Source organism: Pelodiscus sinensis, unplaced genomic scaffold, assembly GCF_049634645.1.
Source record: "Pelodiscus sinensis isolate JC-2024 unplaced genomic scaffold, ASM4963464v1 ctg85, whole genome shotgun sequence".
NCBI classification, from domain to species: domain Eukaryota; kingdom Metazoa; phylum Chordata; order Testudines; family Trionychidae; genus Pelodiscus; species Pelodiscus sinensis.
The window spans coordinates 81,927-101,931 of NW_027465930.1; the positions used below are offsets into that span (position 1 = coordinate 81,927).

The window sequence follows — 20,005 nt, forward strand, 5'->3', positions numbered from 1 at the left end:
GCCTTCAGCAGACACAGGCTGGAGGCTCGAACATGCCCAGGGGGCTCCCCAGTCACAGCTGCTCGGCCTCCAGGACCCAGGGCAGCACCCGCAAGGGCCCCAGGACGGGGAGGGGGCTGTCCCCTCAGGGCAGGCGCGGGGTTCCCTGTGGGGAAGAGGAGGGGGTGGAGCCAGGCCAGGGCTGGGTTCCCGGACCACGTGAGGCGTGCTGCTGCAGCACTGGGGGGGCGCCCCGGCCCCGGAGCCGGCTCTAGCTGCCTGCAACGGAGACACCGCTGCTCCCCCGGCAGGAGGGGCCCGGGGCTCCGCTCACGGCAGCCGGCCCCTCGCACCCGCAGCCCCACGGAGCCAGGCGCCCGGGGTACGAAGGGGCAGGTCCCCGCATGCCGTGGGGCCGATACGCTCAGCAAGGGGCAGCAGTGCATGGGCCGCAAAGGCAGGTCACACTGCGTCCATCCCAGCAGGGGGCGATGTCTGCCGGCGGCCAGCCCCGGGCAGGGTCCCACAATCCCTGGGCCTGCTCCAGCCACTGGGTGCTGCCGGGGACCCCAGGCCCTGGCACACGTCGGCCTGCCCACTGCACTGCAAGGCTGCTCCCGGCCTGCTTTCCTGGGCCGACAGGGCCCGGCGGGGGGCGGCAACAGGGGCCCGGCGGGGGGCGGCGCCAGGGGGGCAACAGGGGCCCGGTGACAGGGGGGCGCCAGGGGCCCTGCGGGGGGCAGACCGAGACACAGGCCGGCGGGCGGCGCCAGGGAGGAGCGCAGGGGTGGTGCGCACCGGGCAGGAGCCGTAGCCCTTGCGAGCGGCTGGCTCCCCCAGGGGCGATGCTCCGTCTCTGCCCCGTGAGCGGCCAGCGCAGGGCGAAGGGCAGGCGAGCGCTCGGCGGGGCTCCCTTCCCCGGCCCATGGCCCCTCCACACGGGGGAGGGGGCTGTCCCCAGCAGCGGGGAGGCCGTGCTCAGGCAGCCGGCCCGGGGACACAGCACAGGGCTCCAGGCTGCACCCCGGGGCTCTCCCCCCAGCCTGCGCGCGGGCCGGCTGAGTCTGCGGCGGAGCAGGAGGCGGGGCCTGGCTGAGCACAGCCCGGTGCTATAAAACTCCCAGCGCCTGCCCCACTCGCGCCTTCAGCAGCACATGTGCCGAAAGGAAACAGCAGCTGTTCCGGGAGGGGACTTAACCCCTTCTGCGCCACCGGGGCTGGCTCCGGCGCGTTCCCCCCGGGGGGCAGCATGAGCGCGTGCAGCTGAGCCGCCCCGGCGCCGCGATGTCCTTCGCCATGCTGCGCTCGGCCCCCGGCCGCTACCTCTACCCCGAGATCAGCATGCTGTCCGAGGACGAGGAGAACGGCAGCGAGAGCTCCGGCTCCGGCTCCGAGGAGAAGCCCTACCACCTGGACGCCGGCGGCTACGGCCTGCGGGGCGGCAAACGCCGCAGCGGCAAGAAGGCCAGCCGGCTGCACCGGGAGCCGCGGCAGCGCCACACGGCCAACGCACGGGAGCGCGACCGCACCAACAGCGTCAACACCGCCTTCACCGCCCTGCGGACGCTCATCCCCACCGAGCCGGCCGACCGCAAGCTCTCCAAGATCGAGACGCTGCGCCTGGCCTCCAGCTACATCTCCCACCTGGGCAACGTGCTGCTGGTCGGGGAGGCCTGCGGGGACGGGCAGCCCTGCCACACCGGCCCGGCCTTCTACCGCCACGGCGGCGGCAGCCCCCCGCGGCGCGAGAGCGAGAACTCCCAGCCCAAGCAGATCTGCACTTTCTGCCTCAGCAACCAGAGGAAGCTGGTAAGTGGCGGCTCGGCCCCTCTGCACGGGGCGGAGGGGTAACAGGCAGCCCCTGCCCCTGTGCCAGGACGAGCTCTGGGAGGAAGCGAGTGGCCTGGGCCCAGGTGGGGCCCAGGGGAAATCCCTGCCAGGCAGGGCACCACGCTGACTCGAGCTGGGGGGATCTGGTGCCAGCCAGCCCCTTGGGCAGACAGAAGGCAGCCGCAGCCTCCCCCGCACACCTGCGTGCTCTGCCCCCCGCCCCGCTGGCTGCTTCCGAATCCAGCCCCCACCTGCTCTGGGCTAGAGCTCACGTACTGGGAGGGCTGAGATCCGGGGGGGTCGACCCACCGCTGGCTCTCGGCACCTCAGCCCCTGCAGAGCTCAGCGCGAGCCGCAGAGGCGCTGGACAGACGGGGAGGGGACAGCAGCTCGGCCCAGGCTAACAGCCCTGCACATGCCTGACAGCTGCCCAGGCCCCCACGGCCACGCAAGAGAGATCTCCGGGTCCGTGGGGAGAGCTCTCGGGACACAGCGCCTCAGACTGTGGGAACCGTTAGCAGCGGGACCGAGAGGAAGGCAGGGAACCTCTCTCTGCCGCTGTATAAATCCACGGTGCGCCCGCACCCTGCCTGCAGACGTGGGCGCCTCCCCCCAGGAGATCTCTGGGCATTGGGAAAGGGCAACAAACGCTGAGGGGTTTGGAACGGGTCCCATCTGCAGAGAGATTAATAGAACGGGGGCTTCTCAGCTCCGAGAAGAGGAGACTAAGGGGGCTGCAATAGAGAGCTAGACAATCTGACATGCACGGACAAAGAAACGTTACTGACTCGTTCCCACAACACAAGAACGAGGGATCACCAAAGAAATCAATAGGCAGCAGGTTTCAAACAAACCCAAGGCCGGTTTTCTTCACCCAGCACACAGTCAACCTGTGGAACTCCTCGCCAGAGGACGTGGTGAAGTCCAAGACTAACAGGCTTCAGAAAAGAGCTCAATAGATTCATGGAGGACAGGTCCGTCTATGGCTACCAGGCAGGCTGGGCAGGGAGGGGGTCTCAGCCTGTTTGGCGGGGGAAAAGTTCTCACCCCTCGTCTTTAGCACGGTGCGTTCAGGGCTTGTCTGCCAGGAGCGAGTGAGGGCCGAGGGGCAGCCTGGAGTGCGGCAGGTCCAGCCCCTGGGGCTCCTCTGGCCCGTGCCACCCCAGGGACGTGGTTGGAGCCAGCAGCTCAGTGAGTGCCGAGGGGGGCAGTGGATGGCCCGGCATGGCCGAGGGCCAGGCAGATCCTAGCCCCTCGCAGGCCCCCTCCGCGGCAGACTCGCCAGAGGGGCTTTGCGCCTCTCACCGGAACAGCGTGGCCAGGGCAGGAGCCCAACGCAGGCTCAGGGCCGGCAAAGCGGTGGCAGGAGGGAAGGAAGATTCATGAGCAACTTGGGGGCCCTGGAGAGAGCCCACAAACCCCCCGCCCCAGGGCACTGCCATTCAGCCCTCCGCCCAGCCGCAGTGGCTCAGGGCCCCGGTGCGGGACTCGCGGCAGCCTGGTGAGCTACGGACTGGCCCCTGCACCCGCAGATCTCAGAGCCCTTCGGCTGCTGAGCCAGCCCCCGCGGCGGGGCAGTGGGGCCCCATTTCACAGCCGAGCCGTGACAGACCCACCGTCCTATTGCCAGCCCTGCTGCCATCCGCCTGGCTTCTCGCAGTGCCAGCCTCCCCCCCAAGCCCCACTCCGTAGTGGTGCTCACCTGGCCCAGCAGCCTGCTCTGACCTTGGGCTGGCCAGAGCGGCTCTGAGCTGTGACCACTGGCCTGGCTCTCCCGGGGAATGGCCTTGCCGTGTTTGCCACGGGCCACGCAGCAGGCTGGCTAACCCGCTGCCCTCGCCTCGGCTCTGGGCACAGTGAGGGAACGAGTCTGAAGGTCTCAGCTGCAGACACAGCGGCCGGGACCTGGCTTGGCTGTGCCCCGTGCTGGAGAAAACAGCCCCTTGCGGCCCTGCCCGGCACGCGCACTGCTGCTAGGGGTCAGGCCGGGGCAGGCCGAGCCCAGCGACCCGGACGTGCCGCTGGCGGTGTCCAGCCCAGCGAGGAATCACCCACCTGCCCGTGCACGCAGGTGCCGCTACCCGCCCGGTGCTGCCGAGACACAGGAGGGAGGCCTGGGGCCGCAGGAAGCCAGCAGGCTCGGCTGGGCCAGGGGAGGCGAGTGCAGAGGCAGGATCACTCACCCCGCTGGAGGGGCCGCACGGCCGGGAACACGCCGGGGCGGGCGCCTGGCACAAGCCACCCTGTCCTCGTCATGGAGGCCACGGGGTCACGCCTGGTGACTTGCAGGGCGGGAGCCGCCACCGCCGTGAAGACCCTCCGTTAAAACGAGTCACGGCCCCACCCCCGCGCCTCGGCTGCCGGCTGCCTCGCCTCGCAGGCCGCTTTTGAAACACGCCCGGCCGCAGGGAACCACGGCGCCAGGACAGGCCCCAGGCCGCACCGCGACGGAGCCAGCCGCCTGCCCCGACGCCTGCCCCGGCTGACCGCAGTCCCGCAGAGTCGGGGCAGGCGGGAGCAGAGCCGGCTGGCGCGTCCTCACCCAGCTGAGACAGTGACTGTCCCCCGGGCCCAGCGGCGTGGCCGACTGGCTCACCTAGGCCCGATCTCTGGGCGCACCAGGCGTCACTCCCGGGAGCAGCCTGGGACCTGAGCAGCCTCTGAAGGCGCCTGAGCAGCAGGGAAGGCTGGGAGCGGGAGGTGACCTGCAAACCCAGCTGCTCTCCCATTTCAGGGGGAGTCAGAGCTGGGGAGGCCCCAGCTGGAAGACAGGCCCCCCCGGCAGGTGCTCGAGAGATCCCGGCCCCTGAACCCGGCAGCACAGCCACCTGGAGCCTCGGGGCAGGGAGCGACCCTGCAGCGCAGTCCCCGCGCCCGCCCTCCGACCCCAGCCCTGCCTGCCCCCGGGCACGAGCGGGCAGGCCGGCACCAGGCTGGCTCTGACAGGGGAGCCGAGCGCCCGCTCTGCAGAGGGGAGGGGCAGGGCCTGCACACAGACCCGCAGCGCCGGAGCCAGGAGCAGAGCCCGGCCAGCGGGCGCTTGACAAGCCACCGCTCCCCAGCACCCTGGCGAGCTCACAGGAGCCAGGAGCAGCTCTCCCTGCGCCCAGGGAGGGGGAGCAGGGCTCTTCTATGCCACACAGCCACCCTGGGGTGGGCCCCGCCCCCGGAGAAACCAGCCCAGGCCACGGCCACCCAACCCTGGGGTGCCCGGAACAGATGTCACTCGGCGTCCGCCTCCCTGCTGGTGCTGCGGCCCGGAGACCCGGACACGGCGGCCCCTCCTGCCTGGAGCCACCCTTGAACCCGTGCCCTGTGCTGGGCCCAGGGAGCCTGCCAGCCCCTTGGCAATGCCCCACTCCCCTGCAAATCACTGGGCAGTGCCCCAGAGCCGCCAGCTGGGGCAGCTCGCCCTGCCCTGCCCTCCTCTTGGCGCGGGTTTGGGGAGGGCTCGGGGAAGTCCCGGGCGCAGTGCTGAGAAGCGGATCGAGCCCATTCTCTCTCGCCTTTGCTGCCGGGGACAGGGCATGAGAGGAGACCCCAGGCACTGCTAAGCCAGCGCTGGTCCCCGGGCAGACGCTGCCTGCCAGGCAGTGCAGCACAGGCCAGGCCCTGGCACCTGCCAGCCACCAGCTGGCCCGCGGCGCCTGGAGAGCCGGGGCCACCCCCCGGGGGGTGCGGGGCACAAGGCAAACAGCCGGCAGGCCCGCGGCGCCTGGAGAGCCGGGGCCACCCCCCGGGGGGTGCGGGGCGCAAGGCAAACAGCCGGCTGGCCCGCGGCGCCTGGAGAGCCGGGGCCACCCCCCGGGGGGTGCAGGGCGCAAGGCAAACAGCCGGCTGGCCCGCAGCGCCTGGAGAGCCGGGGCCACCCCCCGGGGGGTGCGGGGCGCAAGGCAAACAGCCGGCAGGCCCGCGGCGCCTGGAGAGCCGGGGCCACCCCCCGGGGGGTGCGGGGCACAAGGCAAACAGCCGGCAGGCCCGCGGCGCCTGGAGAGCCGGGGCCACCCCCCGGGGGGTGCGGGGCGCAAGGCAAACAGCCGGCTGGCCCGCGGCGCCTGGAGAGCCGGGGCCACCCCCCGGGGGGTGCGGGGCGCAAGGCAAACAGCCGGCAGGCCCGCGGTGCCTGGAGAGCCGGGGCCACCCCCCGGGGGGTGCGGGGCGCAAGGCAAACAGCCGGCTGGCCCGCGGCGCCTGGAGAGCTGGGGCCACCCCCGGGGGGGTTCGGGGCGCAAGGCAAACAGCCGGCAGGCCCGCGGCGCCTGGAGAGCCGGGGCCACCCCCCGGGGCGTGCGGGGCGCAAGGCAAACAGCCGGCTGGCCCGCGGCGCCTGGAGAGCTGGGGCCACCCCCGGGGGGGTTCGGGGCGCAAGGCAAACAGCCGGCTGGCCTGCGGCGCCTGGAGAGCCGGGGCCACCCCCGGGGGGGTGCGGGGCGCAAGGCAAACAGCCGGCTGGCCCGCGGCGCCTGGAGAGCCGGGGCCACCCCCCCGGGGGTGCGGGGCGCAAGGCAAACAGCCGGCTGGCCCGCGGCGCCTGGAGAGCCGGGGCCACCCCCCCGGGGGTGCGGGGCGCAAGGCAAACAGCCGGCAGGCCCGCGGTGCCTGGAGAGCCGGGGCCACCCCCCGGGGGGTGCGGGGCACAAGGCAAACAGCCGGCTGGCCCGCGGCGCCTGGAGAGCCGGGGCCACCCCCCGCGGGGTGCGGGGCGCAAGGCAAACAGCCGGCTGGCCCGCGGCGCCTGGAGAGCCGGGGCCACCCCCCGCGGGGTGCGGGGCGCAAGGCAAACAGCCGGCTGGCCCGCGGTGCCTGGAGAGCCGGGGCCACCCCCCGCGGGGTGCGGGGCACAAGGCAAACAGCCGGCTGGCCCGCGGCGCCTGGAGAGGTCTGGCAGCGCTGGGCTTGTCATGGCTCTGCGTGGCAGGAGCAGCAGAGCCAAGGGCCCGCAGGCCAGGCTGCCGAGGACTGCAGGGCCTTCCGCAGGCGGGAGAGGAAGGCCCCGAGGCCACGGCCCAGGCCCCCGTGCCTGGAGCAGAGCCGGTGCCCCTTTCTGGGCCACGGCAGCTGGAGACTCTTTCCTCCTCTCCCCCCAGGCTCTGCGAGATGGGACGGCTCCTCAGGCTGTAATTTACTGTTCCGGCTGCACTTAATGGCAGCGGAAAGGCAAGGTGATAGGGGAAAAAATATGAGGCGGGATTTTCCGAATCCCCATTTCCTCTCCAGACAGCACCAGAACTCCTGGGGCCTGAACATCTGGGAAATTTAATTTGATCATTTTGGAGCCCAACTCCCCTCCCCCCGCCCCGCAGCAAGGGAAGAGAGGGAAGAGAGGCTGCTCAGGCTGTGGCCAGGCAGGCTCTGCGGAGCGGCTCGCCCGGCCGCAAGCAGGGACCATGCAGCCCTGCCCCCGGCGCCCCGCCCGGCACGGCCCCCTGCAAACACGCGCCGACCCCGGACCCGCAGCAAGGGAAGAGAGGGAACAGAGGCTGCTCAGGCTGTGGCCAGGCAGGCTCTGCGGAGCGGCTCGCCCGGCCGCAAGCAGGGACCGTGCAGCCCTGCCCCCGGCGCCCCGCCCGGCACGGCTCCCTGCAAACACGCGCCGGCCCCGGACCCGCCTGCCCCGCGGCTGTTTGCTGGGCCGGGCAGGTTGGGTGGCCGCGTGTGACACGCCGAGGGCCAGAGCTGTGGGCCGGCCCTGCGGGGTGACACGGGCCCTAGCAGACGTCAGGTCTGGGAAGGGCAGGAGGGTCCGGAGAGGGGCTCTGTGGGCCGCACACTGGGGCTGGCTCTCGGGCTGGGGGGCAGGGTGCCCACAGGCAGGGCTGTGACGCGCGCCAGGCTGCACAGCCATTCTGGGCTTTGCGGGCAGAGACGCGAAAGCGGGGAAGGGGGGGCTGGCCCGTCGGAGGCCTTGCTGGAGACAGCAGGCGCACGGGCCAGTGCCAGGAGCTGCCTCACGGCCCAGCCTGGCAAGCAGGGACTCCGACGTGGGCCGGCCCACGGCTGCTCTGGGGAGGAGGCGCAGATGCCTGCTGGAGGGGGGCCGGCCGGGCTCCGCGACCAGGTGTGTTTGTCTAACGTCGCCTCCCCCCTTGCAGAGCAAAGACCGAGACAGGAAGACGGCGATCCGGAGCTAGACGGGTGCGGACCCGGGAGGGCCGAGGCGGCGGGATGGAAAAGCCACAACCAGACAGACACAGACATTCCTGCCTCCCCCCGCTGCCAGGGAGAGCGGCACAGCTGGGTGCCAGTGCCGGACACCCCCCTCCTGGCCAGGCAGACAGGGCCACGGGAGCGCCACGCACGGCAGGACTTCCAAGGACCACGCACGGCGGCGAGAGCAAAGGCAGCGCCTGCCCCACGCACGGGCAAAGACACAGGCCTGCCCCCGGGGAGGGAGAGAGGACAATGGCCTTCGCCAGGCGGGGCTGAGCAGCGCCCCCGCCCTCTGCCCTGCCCCGCGCCGGGCGGCTTGGATCAATACATGCTGGTGTTTCATGTCATTGATACGGGAGTGTAGAGCCGGAGCAATGCGTGTGATTAAACAGAGTCTGGCGGAGACGCGAGGTGCAAGAGCCCGTCCTTCCTGGCCCCGGCCCGGCCACACGAGCCATCTCCAGGCCCCCTGCCCGGTGTGCCCCCAGCGGCCACGGCGCACTGGCACAGGGGCCGGTGGGCAGAGCACAGGGCTGGAAGCTGCCAGGGCCCCACATGGCACCGTTAAATGCAGCTGGAGACCCAGGGGACCGAGCGGGGACTCAGTGAAAACCAGATGCTGCAGCTGAGCATTTCCTGGGGAAATACATTACACACGGGCCTCGGCAGGGCACAGGGCTGGGCTGGGCTCCGCTTGCCTCCATAGGCTCACGCGCGCGGATCCCTGCTGAGCCCAGGGTGGGCTCTGCCCGGCGCCTCCGTGTCCCAGAGCTGCGGGCGGGGGCACTCGCTGCAGCCCCCGCTGCCAACCCGCAAAGGCTCCAGGCGGGCATGGACGGAGCCTCTGCTGGGAGCCGCTGGAGGCCAGGCAAGCAGGCGGCGGTGGGGAGGTGGCCAGGAGCCGGGCTCGCCAGGGGGCAGTTGGCCAGGGTACAAGGGGGAGAAGGGGCGTCCAACGAGACTCTGGCCCGGGCTGCGAGACCCCATTCCGTGCACGGGCCAGAGAGATGGGGGACAAGCAGCCCCCGGGGCCCCGTTTCTCACGGGCTGGCGCAGCCCCTCTCCCCGGCCAGTCCCACCCCGCGCTCGCACTGCTGAGGGGTCAGCGACCTGGTGGCCCCTCTGCCCGGCCGGGTAGCGCGGCTGCCGACCCCAGGGCAGGGACGTGGCACGGCCCGCGCGCTCCCACCCCCACAGCAGGGCAGAATGGTCCCAGGCCCCGGCCAGGCCAGGCCCTGGCTTCCACCCGCTCCAGGCCGCTCACATCCCCAGGGGCAAACAGCTGCTGAAGCCAGGCGCCTGGCCTGATGGGGCTGCTGGCAGCAAGGGGGGCAGAGGCGCCAGGCAGCGTCCCACGGGCTCCCCTGGCCCTGGGCTACCGCTCGCGGCACAGGCCTGTGCTGCGTTCTGGCCTGGCAGGGAAGGCTGGCTACAGGCCCCCGGCCCAGGCTGCTCCAGCTACACCAGCTCCCGTCCACCACTGGCGGCAGCAGCCCCAGCCCTGGGCGCCCGGTCCCACAGATCTGGGCTGCCCGACTCCCCGCCGCAGGCCATGAGGGCGCTCGGTCCCAGGGGCACACAGCGGCCTCGGCTGGAGGCCAAGCCAGGACCCGCGCAGACGACTGGGGCCGAGGCCTCTAGCGGGAGTCAGGAGCCGACCGGGCTCGACTGCCCTGCTGTGCTGCCTCCGTGCCAGCTAGAGCCTCGCCGGGACGGACGGTGCCCCACTGCAGGCCCCCCGCAGACAGCATGGCGCGCGTGGAGGGAGCCCCGGGCTGGCGAGGGGAGCGTGGGTGGGAGGTCACCTTACAGCCCCCCCCGGCCGGCCGAGATAGACCCAGGCCCTGCCGCTCGCGGGCCAGGCACAACTGTTGGCAAACTCACCAGGACGTGCGCAGAGCAGGCTCTCCGCAGGGCGCCCCAGGAGCCCTCCCCAGGCCTGCAGGGTGCCCGACCGACCGACACACGCTCTCTCGCAGTGGGGCTCAGGTTCAAGGGCCTCGGCCCAGCAGCCCAGCTGCCATGACCACAGGCCTGGCTGCACACGGGTGTCCCCCTGCCTCGGGCACGCCAGCAACCCCCGGCTTTGCCACGCGCACCTTCCAGCAGCCGTGGCCCTGCGCCAGGCGCCAGCGGGACCCCGTGGCCGAGAACAGCGAGGGCGCTCCAGCTGTGCCCAACCAGGAGTTTTCTGGAGGGCGGCAGCTTGGGACCCTGGCTCGTGCCCCCCATGGTGCCCGCCAGCCTCGCCCTGCACCTCCATGGGATTCTACACCCCGATCCACACCTGCCCCCGGCTTTTACAGCCCTTCCCCCGCCGCTCGGCTCCTGTGGCCGAGGGCAGGAATTCCCGTCGGCGGGCGCCTCCCCGCACCCGGCAAAGAGGCTGGAAGAGGCAGGGCGGTGCCAACCACAAACCTGCCTCCCTCTCCCGCCCCGCACAGGCCTGGCTTCTCCGACCGGAGGCCTGCGGCACCCGCGCTCTGCCTACGCCCTGCGGGTGCTCCGGGGCACCACGTGCCTGGGCGGCTCTGCAGGGCAGGCTGCATCTGGCCCCACACCACCTGTTCTGGAGGGTCCAATGCTGCGAGCTCATCTCCAGAGCGTTCTGGGCGGCTAGGTGGGCCTGGCACGGGTCTCTAGGTCGCGGGCGCCCCTCAGCAGCACCGAGCGCAGGCGCAGCCCGGCCTGGTGCCAATCGGGGACGACGCCCACGGCGCAGCCATCTTCAAACCGAGCAGAGCGCCCGGGCCTGCCGCCAGCAGCACGGCTTCCCGGCCCCTTCCCACCGGTCAGCCAGGCCACTCCCCCAGCGCAGCTCTCAGCGCACTCGCGCCGGGCCGACGCGACTAGGAGGTGCTAAGCACGAGGCGCTGGGGCCCGGCTTCCCCGCACAGCCCCCCCAGCCCCCCACATGAAAGCTGCGGGCCTGGAGGCTGCTTATGGCGTCCATGAACCACTTCCAGGCACCCCCTCCCGCCCGCTGGGCTCCTTGCGCAGGACACCCAACCAGCGCAGGTGGCAACTGCCGGGAGCTGCCGAAGCGTCCAACAGCCCCCAGACGAACGGGAAAAGCCCCTGTAAGGCTGGGCCTGGCTGCCCTGGGGGGCCACAGCGCCCTTCCTGCCCTGCAGATCTCCCACCGCCACAGGGCGCTGCCCCAGGCTGGGCTCCGGGAGCGCTGGCCAAGGGCCCCTCCCAGCCAGGGTGGGTGGCGGGCCCCCAGCATTGTCTGCGTGGCGCGGGCAGGCCTGGCAGAACCGCGCTGCCGGCAGGCCAGGAGCGAAGGGCGGTGCCACGCACCTACCCGGGAGCCGCACGGCGAGCCGGGAATTAAGGGTCCAGGGACACTGCTGCCCCTCTCGGACGACCCCTCAGCAGGCAGACGAGCGCCCTTCGCGCTGCCTTGTGCCAGTGGCCTGGCTTGCCCCTGCCTGCTCCTCCTCTCGGCCGCCAGGGCCCTCCTCCTGCACAGAGCCCCCACCCGGCCTTTGCTGGCTTCCTCCCCCAGGCTCCGGCCAGGAAGGGGGAAGCCGCAGCAGACTCCCCCGGCGGCGAGGTTTTCTCCCGGGCGAATGCACGTGCTGAGCAGGAGCCGTGTTTACGAGCGCTCGGCCCATGCTCCCGCGGGGCCAGTGAAACCTTCAGAAGGAAAACAAGAAAGCCCGAACACACAGCCGGCGCAGCGCCAGCCCACGGCTCCGGCACCGCTCCAGGGATCCGTCCCCCAACCCTCGCACAAGGCTGCAGGGCTCCGGGGAGCGCTGGAACAGGAAGCCGGCGGTGTAATTTTGAAGGAAATTCTCAAAGCCAAGCCATTAAGGGCTGAAAAGGGGGCTGCATCCAATCCGATCGGAACAGAACAAAATCACACACAGCAGCATGGCAGGTTCAACCCCAGCGTAACCCAATTCCACACTTCCTCCTCTTAATCCTGCAGGAACCCGCAGATGGCTGGGAGAGGGGGCTGTGCCCGGCCCGCGGAACGGGCTGCCTCGCCGCCATTCCCCCACCTGCCCAGGCTCTGACACAAGGTGAGCCCCTGGGGGGCAGGGCAGGGCAGCCCCCAGCGAAGGCCGTCAGAGCCGGCCGTGGCGTACGGCTTTCCGCCGAGTCCGGTACCACGTGCTCCATACACATCTCTGGTCCCACAAGAGCACCCGAGCGGCCAGGCGGGGTCAGACCCGCGTCCTGGCTGCCCACAGCGGCCAGTGCCAGGTGCCCAGAGGGAGCGAACACACCAGGGAACCATCCTCCCGAGAGGCAGTGGAGCCAGACATGCCGTGGGGCCCCTTCAAAGCCCACAGACGCAGATGGCCCACGTACACCCTGCAGGCCCCCCTCTACTCGCCGAGGCTTTCCGAGCTCTCCCGTGCCCGCACGGCTGGCGCAGGCGCCGCCATGGCCTGACTGTGCCGTGTCACCGAGGCCAGGGGCAGCACCACGAGCCACGGCAGATACCTCTGGCAATCGTAGGGGGCCGGTCGGCGCAGATTCCCTCCGCCAGGACGCGGTTCCTCGAGAGTCTGGTGTGGCAGCCCCCGCCTGCTGGCCTGGCTCGCTGGAGCGGCCGCGGGTGCCTTGCAAAGGGCCGGCTCCGTGCGGCCGCAGCGTTGGGAGACCCCGCGCGGCAGCTGGGGAAAGCCACAGGCCGGGCGAGCAGCCGCGGGGAGAATCACAGGACCCCTCACCCGCCAGGATGCGGGCACTGGGGGGGGGGGAAGGAAGGTGCAAAGGAGACACGCAGGCGGCCAGAGGGAAGCCCTGGGGCCGGCCGTGAACTCACGAACCAGCGCGCCCGGCACACGAGCCCCCCACCCGCCTCCACATGCTGCACAGCCCACATGGGGACGAGTGGGCACGTGCCAGGGCGCTTCCAGCAGCACCCGTGCAATTGCACGGGGCATCGACACGCGGCCGACCCGACAGCCGTGCGATGCCACCTGCCGACAGGGCCCCTCTCTACTTGGCCGGGGGAGGGTGCCTGCGCTGGCTGGGCCCTCCCCCATGTACCTGTCCCCACGCGTCCGGGCCCAGCTGCGGCGCTCGCCACATGCTCCATCACCCGGCCCGTCTCGCACCTGCCAGGAAACACGTGTGACCCTGCCGGGCCAGCGCTCGCAGCCCTTTCTTCCCCTGATTTAGCGGCTGCGAGGCGTTTCCCTCCCTGCCCTCGCCCCACTCCAGGCCTGCCAGGTGGGACCCCCCCGCAGCCCTTGCTCTGGGGCCGAGCGCCCAGCGTGGGCACAGCCCCTGGCCGGGACGGCCTGGGAGAAAGGAGCGCGTCAGCCCCAGCCTTTGCGGGAGCAAGGGGGGCCCGGGAGGTGCCCCCTTCCGCCCCACAGGCATGAGCCGGCTTTAATCCTATTGTTCAGAAAGCAGGCCTCCCCCTCGTCAGCAGCGACCGCTTCTGGCTTGTGCTGCGCCTCCCCTCCCCGCCCCCTTGCAAAGCAGCTCCAGCTGTCAGTGGCTCCGATTGGAAGTGCAGGTACGGGCTGGCGGGCTGCCCGGCTCCCTTGTGTCTGTCTGGTGAAAGAGGAAGCCAGTCCACCTCTGGAATTCTTCACTCTCTCCTCATTCCTGCTCCCAGCGTCTCTCCTGGGGCCGTGGGGTCAGCCTCTCTCGCTCTCGGGCGCTCCTTCTCCCTGGCCCCGATCAGATTACAATGCAGGGCCTGTTCACGCCAGCCCCCCCGCACGGTAATCCTGCGCCTCTGTCTCTAACTACCGCGCCGCCGGCCCTCCGCCAGGGGCTTTATCTGACTCACCGCGCCCGGCCGCTCCAAGTGGGGCGAGGGCTGGGGACCGGGAACCAGGGGAGGCATCCGAATCTAGTGCTTGGAACAGAGCTCCTGGCTTCCCTTCCCAGCTGTCCACCGACTCTGGATGACCGAGGGCAGGTCCCTTGACCTGTGCCTCAGTGTCCCTCTCGGTAAAAAGGTCTCTTCCCCACTGGCCTCGCAAGGGGGCATCGTGAGGCAGGGCTGCAGAAGGCGGAGCAGAAAGGCAGCGGGGTGGGGAGGAGCAACATGCCCGGGGCTAGACTCGGGGCGACTGCTGGCCCCCCAGGAGGGCATGGGGAGAGCCGCCCCGATGTCACTGGTGGGCACAGCGCAGCAGCAGGGCACAAAACTGCCCCTATTCCCTGCCCAAGGCAGCGGGCGTGTGTGTGTGGGGTGCAGCGGGCGTGTGTGTGGGGTGCACGCGCGTGTGTGTGTGGGGTGCAGCGGGCGTGTGTGTGGGGTGCACGCGCGTGTGTGTGTGGGGTGCACGCGCGTGTGTGTGTGGGGTGCAGCGGGCGTGTGTGTGGGGTGCACGCGCGTGTCACTAACTGGGCTCCGTACAGATGACCAATCCCTGCCTCTGGCTAGAGCGGTGACCGCGTAACCGGTTACCGGGGGTGGCCAGTCGCGGGCAGAGGGCAGCCCCTGCCCCACCAGGCCCCTGCGCCAGGCTGGGAGCCGGCAGAGCCCCGGCCCCACCCCCCTCTCATGGGTTACGTGGTGACGGGTGAACGGGCGGTCGCATCCCTGCCGCGGCCGCGCTGGCTGGGGCGTGCCCGGGGCGGGGGAGCTTGGCCCAGCAGGGCAGGGTTAGCTTCGGCCTTGCCCAACGCTTCCCGCTGCCAGTCTGGTTACAAGCAGCCCTCTCCCCCAGGGTGGGAACAGGAGCAAGCTGCCCTGCCCACAGCTGGCCACGGGAGTCCCTTTCCCAAGCCCCAGGAGAGCCCAGCCTGGGCTGACGGCTCCAAGCAAGAGCTGTGCCCAGCTGCAGGCCACCCCCGCCCTCGGCCCAGGCAAGGCGGCATAGGCAGTGAGGGCGGCTCCAGGGGCCCGGTCCGACAGCTGCCCGCAGCCGGGCTGTGCTGGGCCAGGCATTGCCCACGGCAGCTTCCGCCTGGCACTCTCCCCGGCCCAGCAGCACGGCCACGCCACAGGGCCACGGGGCCCCAGACCAGCGGGCGCCATGGAGGAGCCAGGTGCCCCAGGGAACAGGGCAATTACCGAGCGACCCCTCCCACTACCGGCAGCTGTGGCCCTGCCATGGGGGCTAACAGGTGTCTGCGACCGATCTAGTTCCCACCTCCCCGCTGGGCGCAGGCCGGTGGCGCTGGAGCCGGGCGACTGCAGTGCAAGGAAGGAGCCCAGCGCACGACCCCGGAGCGCGCTGGGGCAACCGCGGCTCCCTGCAGCGGCATTGGGGGAGAGGGCGGCGCCAGGGGGCAACGGCAGGTCCCTGCAGTACCATGGGAGGGATCAGGGGGCAAAAACAGGACCCTGTAGCGGCATGGTGGGGGGGGGCAGCGCTGGGGGGCAAATGTGGGTCCCTGCAGTGGCATGGGGGGGTGAAGGTGGCACTGGAGGGGGGGCAAGTGCGGGTCCCTGCAGTGGCGGGGGGGGTGTGACGTACTGGGGGTACCTTGCTGGTTGCTGTGCTGGGTGGTGGGCTGTGGGTGACTCCACTGGCTGCTGGCTGCAGCACGGCCCAGCAGGGCAGGGGATGAGTCACTATGCCAGGGGGCTCCGGACCTGTCTGACCAGTGATCTCCCAGGGAGCAGGACAATGGGAAGAAGGGGGGTGGAGCCCTGGCTGGGGGCAGGGCTGGAAGTGAGGGAGTTAGGGAGGTTTCTGGCTGGTTTCCTGGAGGAAGCAGCCTAAGCAGGGGGCTGGGATTTAGGGGCCCAGGCTCCCCCATCTCCAGGGGGGCTGAGGCATCCTAGGCCTGCCCTGGAACCAGATTCCATCTGGGCTATATCCTGGAGAGGCAATAAACTCCCCTGTTCTACTGGCTGGTGCAGTCTGTTCGTGCCATACGGGGGTGCAGGAGCCGGGAAAACCCCAACGCGCCGTCACAGGGGGCAAATGCGGGTCCTTGCAGTGGCGGGGGGTGGAGGGAGGTGGTACTGGCGGGGGGGGGGGGGCAAACTCGGGTCCTTGCAGCGGCACGGGGGGGGGGGGAAGACGCGGGTCCCTGCAGTGGCACGGGGGGGCAGTGCTGCCACACAAGCGGCTGGCCCCTGGCTCTCTGCCCCACGCCGCCCCTCGGCCCCAGCCAACATCTCTCATGGCCCAGCCCGGCTCGGCTCGGCTCGGCGCGAGGCAGAGCCCACAGCGAGGGCTGGGCCACAGGGACCAGGCACCTCCCGGGACCCCCGCAGGAAGCCCAGGGCAGCTAACGAGGGGAAGGCTCTGCGAGGTGGGGCTGCCAGGCCTGATTTATGGAGGGCTGTTTTCTTTAGCCCAGCCAGCTGTCAGCGGCCTTCCTGTCGGTGCCTTTCACCCTGCACCTGGAGGGCCCTGGGCCTTGGGGCCAGACCCCTCCCAAGGGGCTGAGAGAGCCTGGCCAGGGCCCCAGGCTGAGCTCCCACCCCCGGGCAGCGCCCCGACGGGGGGCCCCTCGGCCCAGCCCCACGCCGAGCAGCGCCCCCTTGTTCTAATGTAAAGCAAGAGGGCGGCTTGGCCCGCTCTGCACGGCAGCCGGCTCCAGCCCACGGGCGCCTGGGTGCCCCATCCTGGCGCTGCCGCGTGCAGGTCAGGGCACGGCGCCCCCAGAGAACGTGGTTGCGCCCCACAAGCCAAGGGGGCCCCCCTCCCGCACTGACTTACCGCCCCCAGGGGAAAGGTCCCCCTCTCCCGAGCTGAGATTCCTCCCGCCAGGCTTCTGCTCCCACCGACCCTGCTGGCAGGCTCCACTCTCAGCTGTGGCTGGTGCGGCTTTGCCAGCCTCGGCACCGTGGGCACCACCCCCGAAGGGGCACAGCCACCCCTGCCCCCTCCCTAGAGCCCACACAGCCACCCCGCGACACTGCTCCCCCCAGCCATCCCCCCCCGTGGGCGCTCGCCAGGCACACACCCGCGGGGGGCGAAGGCCAGCGACGGCCGTGGGGATCCACACCAGTGCCCTGAGCACAGGCTCCCCGGAGTATCCCCACCAGGCCGGCGGCCGGACACTGGCTGCTTTCTGGCGGGGGGGGGGGGCTCCCGCTCCAGCCGCTCAGCACGTGCCCAGCCCTGAGTGGAAGCTGCGCAGCTGGGAGAGCCCCGTGCGGAGGGTTACCCCCCCCCCCCCGGCCCCGCAGCCGGCGAGGCGAAGGCTGCTCAGGGGGCTCCAGCGGGGGGAGGGGCTGCCCCTGCAACGTGGCCAGCCCCGGGCTGCTCGCACACTGTGCGCCCGGCCTCTCCTCGGACCCGCTGGCCTCCCCCAGGACGGCGCGCGGCCCGGCCGGCCAGCGACCACGCAAGGCGAAGGCGGCACAGCTCTGCTGGCTGGGGAGGACTGGGGCGACCACAGCTGGGTGGCAACGCCGGCTGTGCGGGGCAGCGCGCGGGGGGGCTCCGGGTAGACACCCCAGGCAGGGAGCGCAGGAAGCGGGCGAGACGGGCCGTCCAGCCCAGGTGAGCAGCGAAGCAGCAGCGGGGGCGTGGGGAGCCGGACGTGAGCGCTTTTCAAGATGCGGCTGCAATCCGGAGAGCCGCCTCCCCACGCAGAGGCCTTGCCCCGGAGTTCAGGAAACCCGCAGAGCGCCCCACCAGGCCGGCCCTCAGGCAGCTGTCAGTTCAGTAGCCAGGAGAAGCCTGGCTGGAGAGCAGAGCAGAGCAGAGCAGAGCAGAGCGCGGCCTCGGTCGAGGCTCTCGAGTTACAGCCGAGCCCTGGGGGCGAGCGCAGGCACACCGGCCGCGCAGCTACTGCGGCTACTGCAGGGCTCTGGCGGGCACACAGCCAGCAGGAGAAGCCAATTCAGCAGCAGGGACCCCCCTCCGCTCCCCGGCCGTGCAGGGACCGGCCAGAGACCCGCCGTGGGGCTTGGATCTGCAGCCTCGCAAGAAGTCGCATGCTGCGCTGCACTCCTGGGGAAGCAGTGACCGCTGGGGGGGGCTGGGTGCCGCGCAGACAGACTCCCAGGGCAATGCCCACCCCTGCCTTCCGCCGCGCTGCACAGACCAGTCCGCCCCCGGCCTCCTGCGAATCGAGCCCTTCCCTGAGCCTGCCTCGCAGAAACGTAGCCCCAGACCCCCGGGGAGGGATCCAGCAGTGCCGCCCTGCCAGCCCGCGGCCACGGAAGCCGGCATCCACGGCTCATTTTCATGGAGACCCATTTTGCATCCGTGCAGGGCTCTCCCCTCGGTCACGGGCCTGGGGCTGGCCTCTCCGGCTAACCCCCCCGCTCTGCCCTTCCACAAGGGGCTGGCCCGCAGGGGCCGCTCCTCGGGGGGCCAGGTGCCTACGCGCTCGGGCGAACCCGGCGCCTTTCCTGCAGCCCAGCCCAGGGCTGCCAAATTCCCACCGCAAACCTAGCACGGCCAAGGAGCAGCTTTCCTTGCGGGGGAAATAAATCTCCCCCCCCTTCCCCCCCCTTCCTTCCAGCCCGGCTCCGTAACCTCATCCCTGCTTCCCAGAAAAATAAAACACTTCATGCTGGGATGAAATGAAAACCAGCGGAGCAGCAGCATGCAGCAGGGCGCAGGACAGAATGACGTAGGGCTCCAGCAGCGCCGTGCCAAGGCATTCCTGAGCGTGGCCTCTGCCAGCCACAGCCGCCGGGCCGCACGGGCGTGGCGCGCCGGGAGCGTTTACTGCAGCACCTTCACCCTGGCCCTCTGGCTGGCACGCCAGGCCCCCCGTCAGCCGCACTAGTGATGAACGAGAACTTCCCTCCCCCAGCCCCTGCCGCGGGAAATGGTCCAGCTGGGGCAGCCCCAGAGGCTGAGCCTGACTTGAGGGTCCCACCATGGCCGGCCTCGCCAGGCGGCTGCTCCCCCCAGCCTCTCGCAGCCGCCCGCTGCCAGCTCTCCTGGGCCCGTGAGCTCCCCAGCGTGTGCCCTCGGGGCACTGCGCTCCCGCGCCAGCCAGGCCAACACAGGCCAGCCCCAACGCGGCGCCTCCCGCCGCCAAGCCAATGGGACCAGTTACCCTTCGGCCGGCTTCCTAGCCACGGGACAGCTGCAGAGCCTGGCTGCCCTCTGAGACGCTGCGGCCAGGCCAAAGCAGCCCTGGGCGCCAGGGCAGAGTCTTTCTGGGCTCCAGCTGAGAGGGGGGCCCGGCTGCGCCCCCCCCAAAGGGCGAGCAAAGCGATAAGGGAGCAGGGGAGGGGAGCAGGTGGCAGCCCCATGCCGCATGGGAACGGCAGGTAGGAGCGTCCCTTTCACGGTAACCTGTGGTGGGAACGAGGGCTCGTCTGCACCGAAAAAGCTGCAGCGCCGGGAAACCACTCCTGCCCCACCAGAGTGAATCCACTTCCTGGAGAGCCGGCAGCACCGCCCGCACCGCCCCCCCCCCCCGCACCCATGCCTCTGCACCCGCCCCCTTCCCACTCCTGCCCCGCCAGAGCGAATCCACTTCCTGGAGAGCCGGCAGCACCGCCCGCACCGGCTCCCCCCCCCCGCACCCGCGCCTCTGCACCCGCCCCCTTCCCACTCCTGCCCCGCCAGAGCGAATCCACTTCCTGGAGAGCCGGCAGCACCGCCCGTACCGGCTCCCCCCCCCCTGCACCCGCGCCTCTGCACCCGCCCCCTTCCCACTCCTGCCCCGCCAGAGCGAATCCACTTCCTGGAGAGCCGGCAGCACCGCCCGCACCGGCTCCCCCCCCCACACCCATGCCTCTGCACCCGCCCCCTTCCCACTCCTGCCCCGCCAGAGCGAATCCACTTCCTGGAGAGCCGGCAGCACCGCCCGTACCGGCTCCCCCCCCCCTGCACCCGCGCCTCTGCACCCGCCCCCTTCCCACTCCTGCCCCGCCAGAGCGAATCCACTTCCTGGAGAGCCGGCAGCACCGCCCGCACCGGCTCCCCCCCCCACACCCATGCCTCTGCACCCGCCCCCTTCCCACTCCTGCCCCGCCAGAGCGAATCCACTTCCTGGAGAGCCGGCAGCACCGCCCGCACTGCCCCCCCCCCCCCATGCCTCTGCACCCAGCCTGCACTGGCTCCGCACCCAGCCCGCACCACCCGCCCCCCCTCTGCACCCAGGCCCTGCAATTACCAATGCCAATGCCAAGAAAAGATTTCCACAGGCGCAGGATGGATGCGAGATTCTGCCCCTCGGGTGT

At 71.2% G+C, this 20,005-nt stretch overlaps 2 protein-coding genes across 4 annotated transcripts in view; one reads left to right on the forward strand and one right to left on the reverse strand.

Moving 5' to 3' along the window:
- The window catches only part of BOP1 (BOP1 ribosomal biogenesis factor), a 56,713-nt gene that overhangs the window by 13,885 nt on the left and 22,823 nt on the right, over positions 1-20,005 (reverse strand). The gene's annotated exons all lie outside the window — the stretch shown is intronic.
- On the forward strand, positions 1,136-8,362 carry SCX (scleraxis bHLH transcription factor). Its single transcript, XM_075916838.1, has 2 exons — positions 1,136-1,788; positions 7,902-8,362. The coding sequence occupies exons 1-2, from the start codon at positions 1,264-1,266 to the stop codon at positions 7,938-7,940; spliced, it is 564 nt and encodes a 187-aa protein (XP_075772953.1). The 5' UTR covers positions 1,136-1,263; the 3' UTR covers positions 7,941-8,362.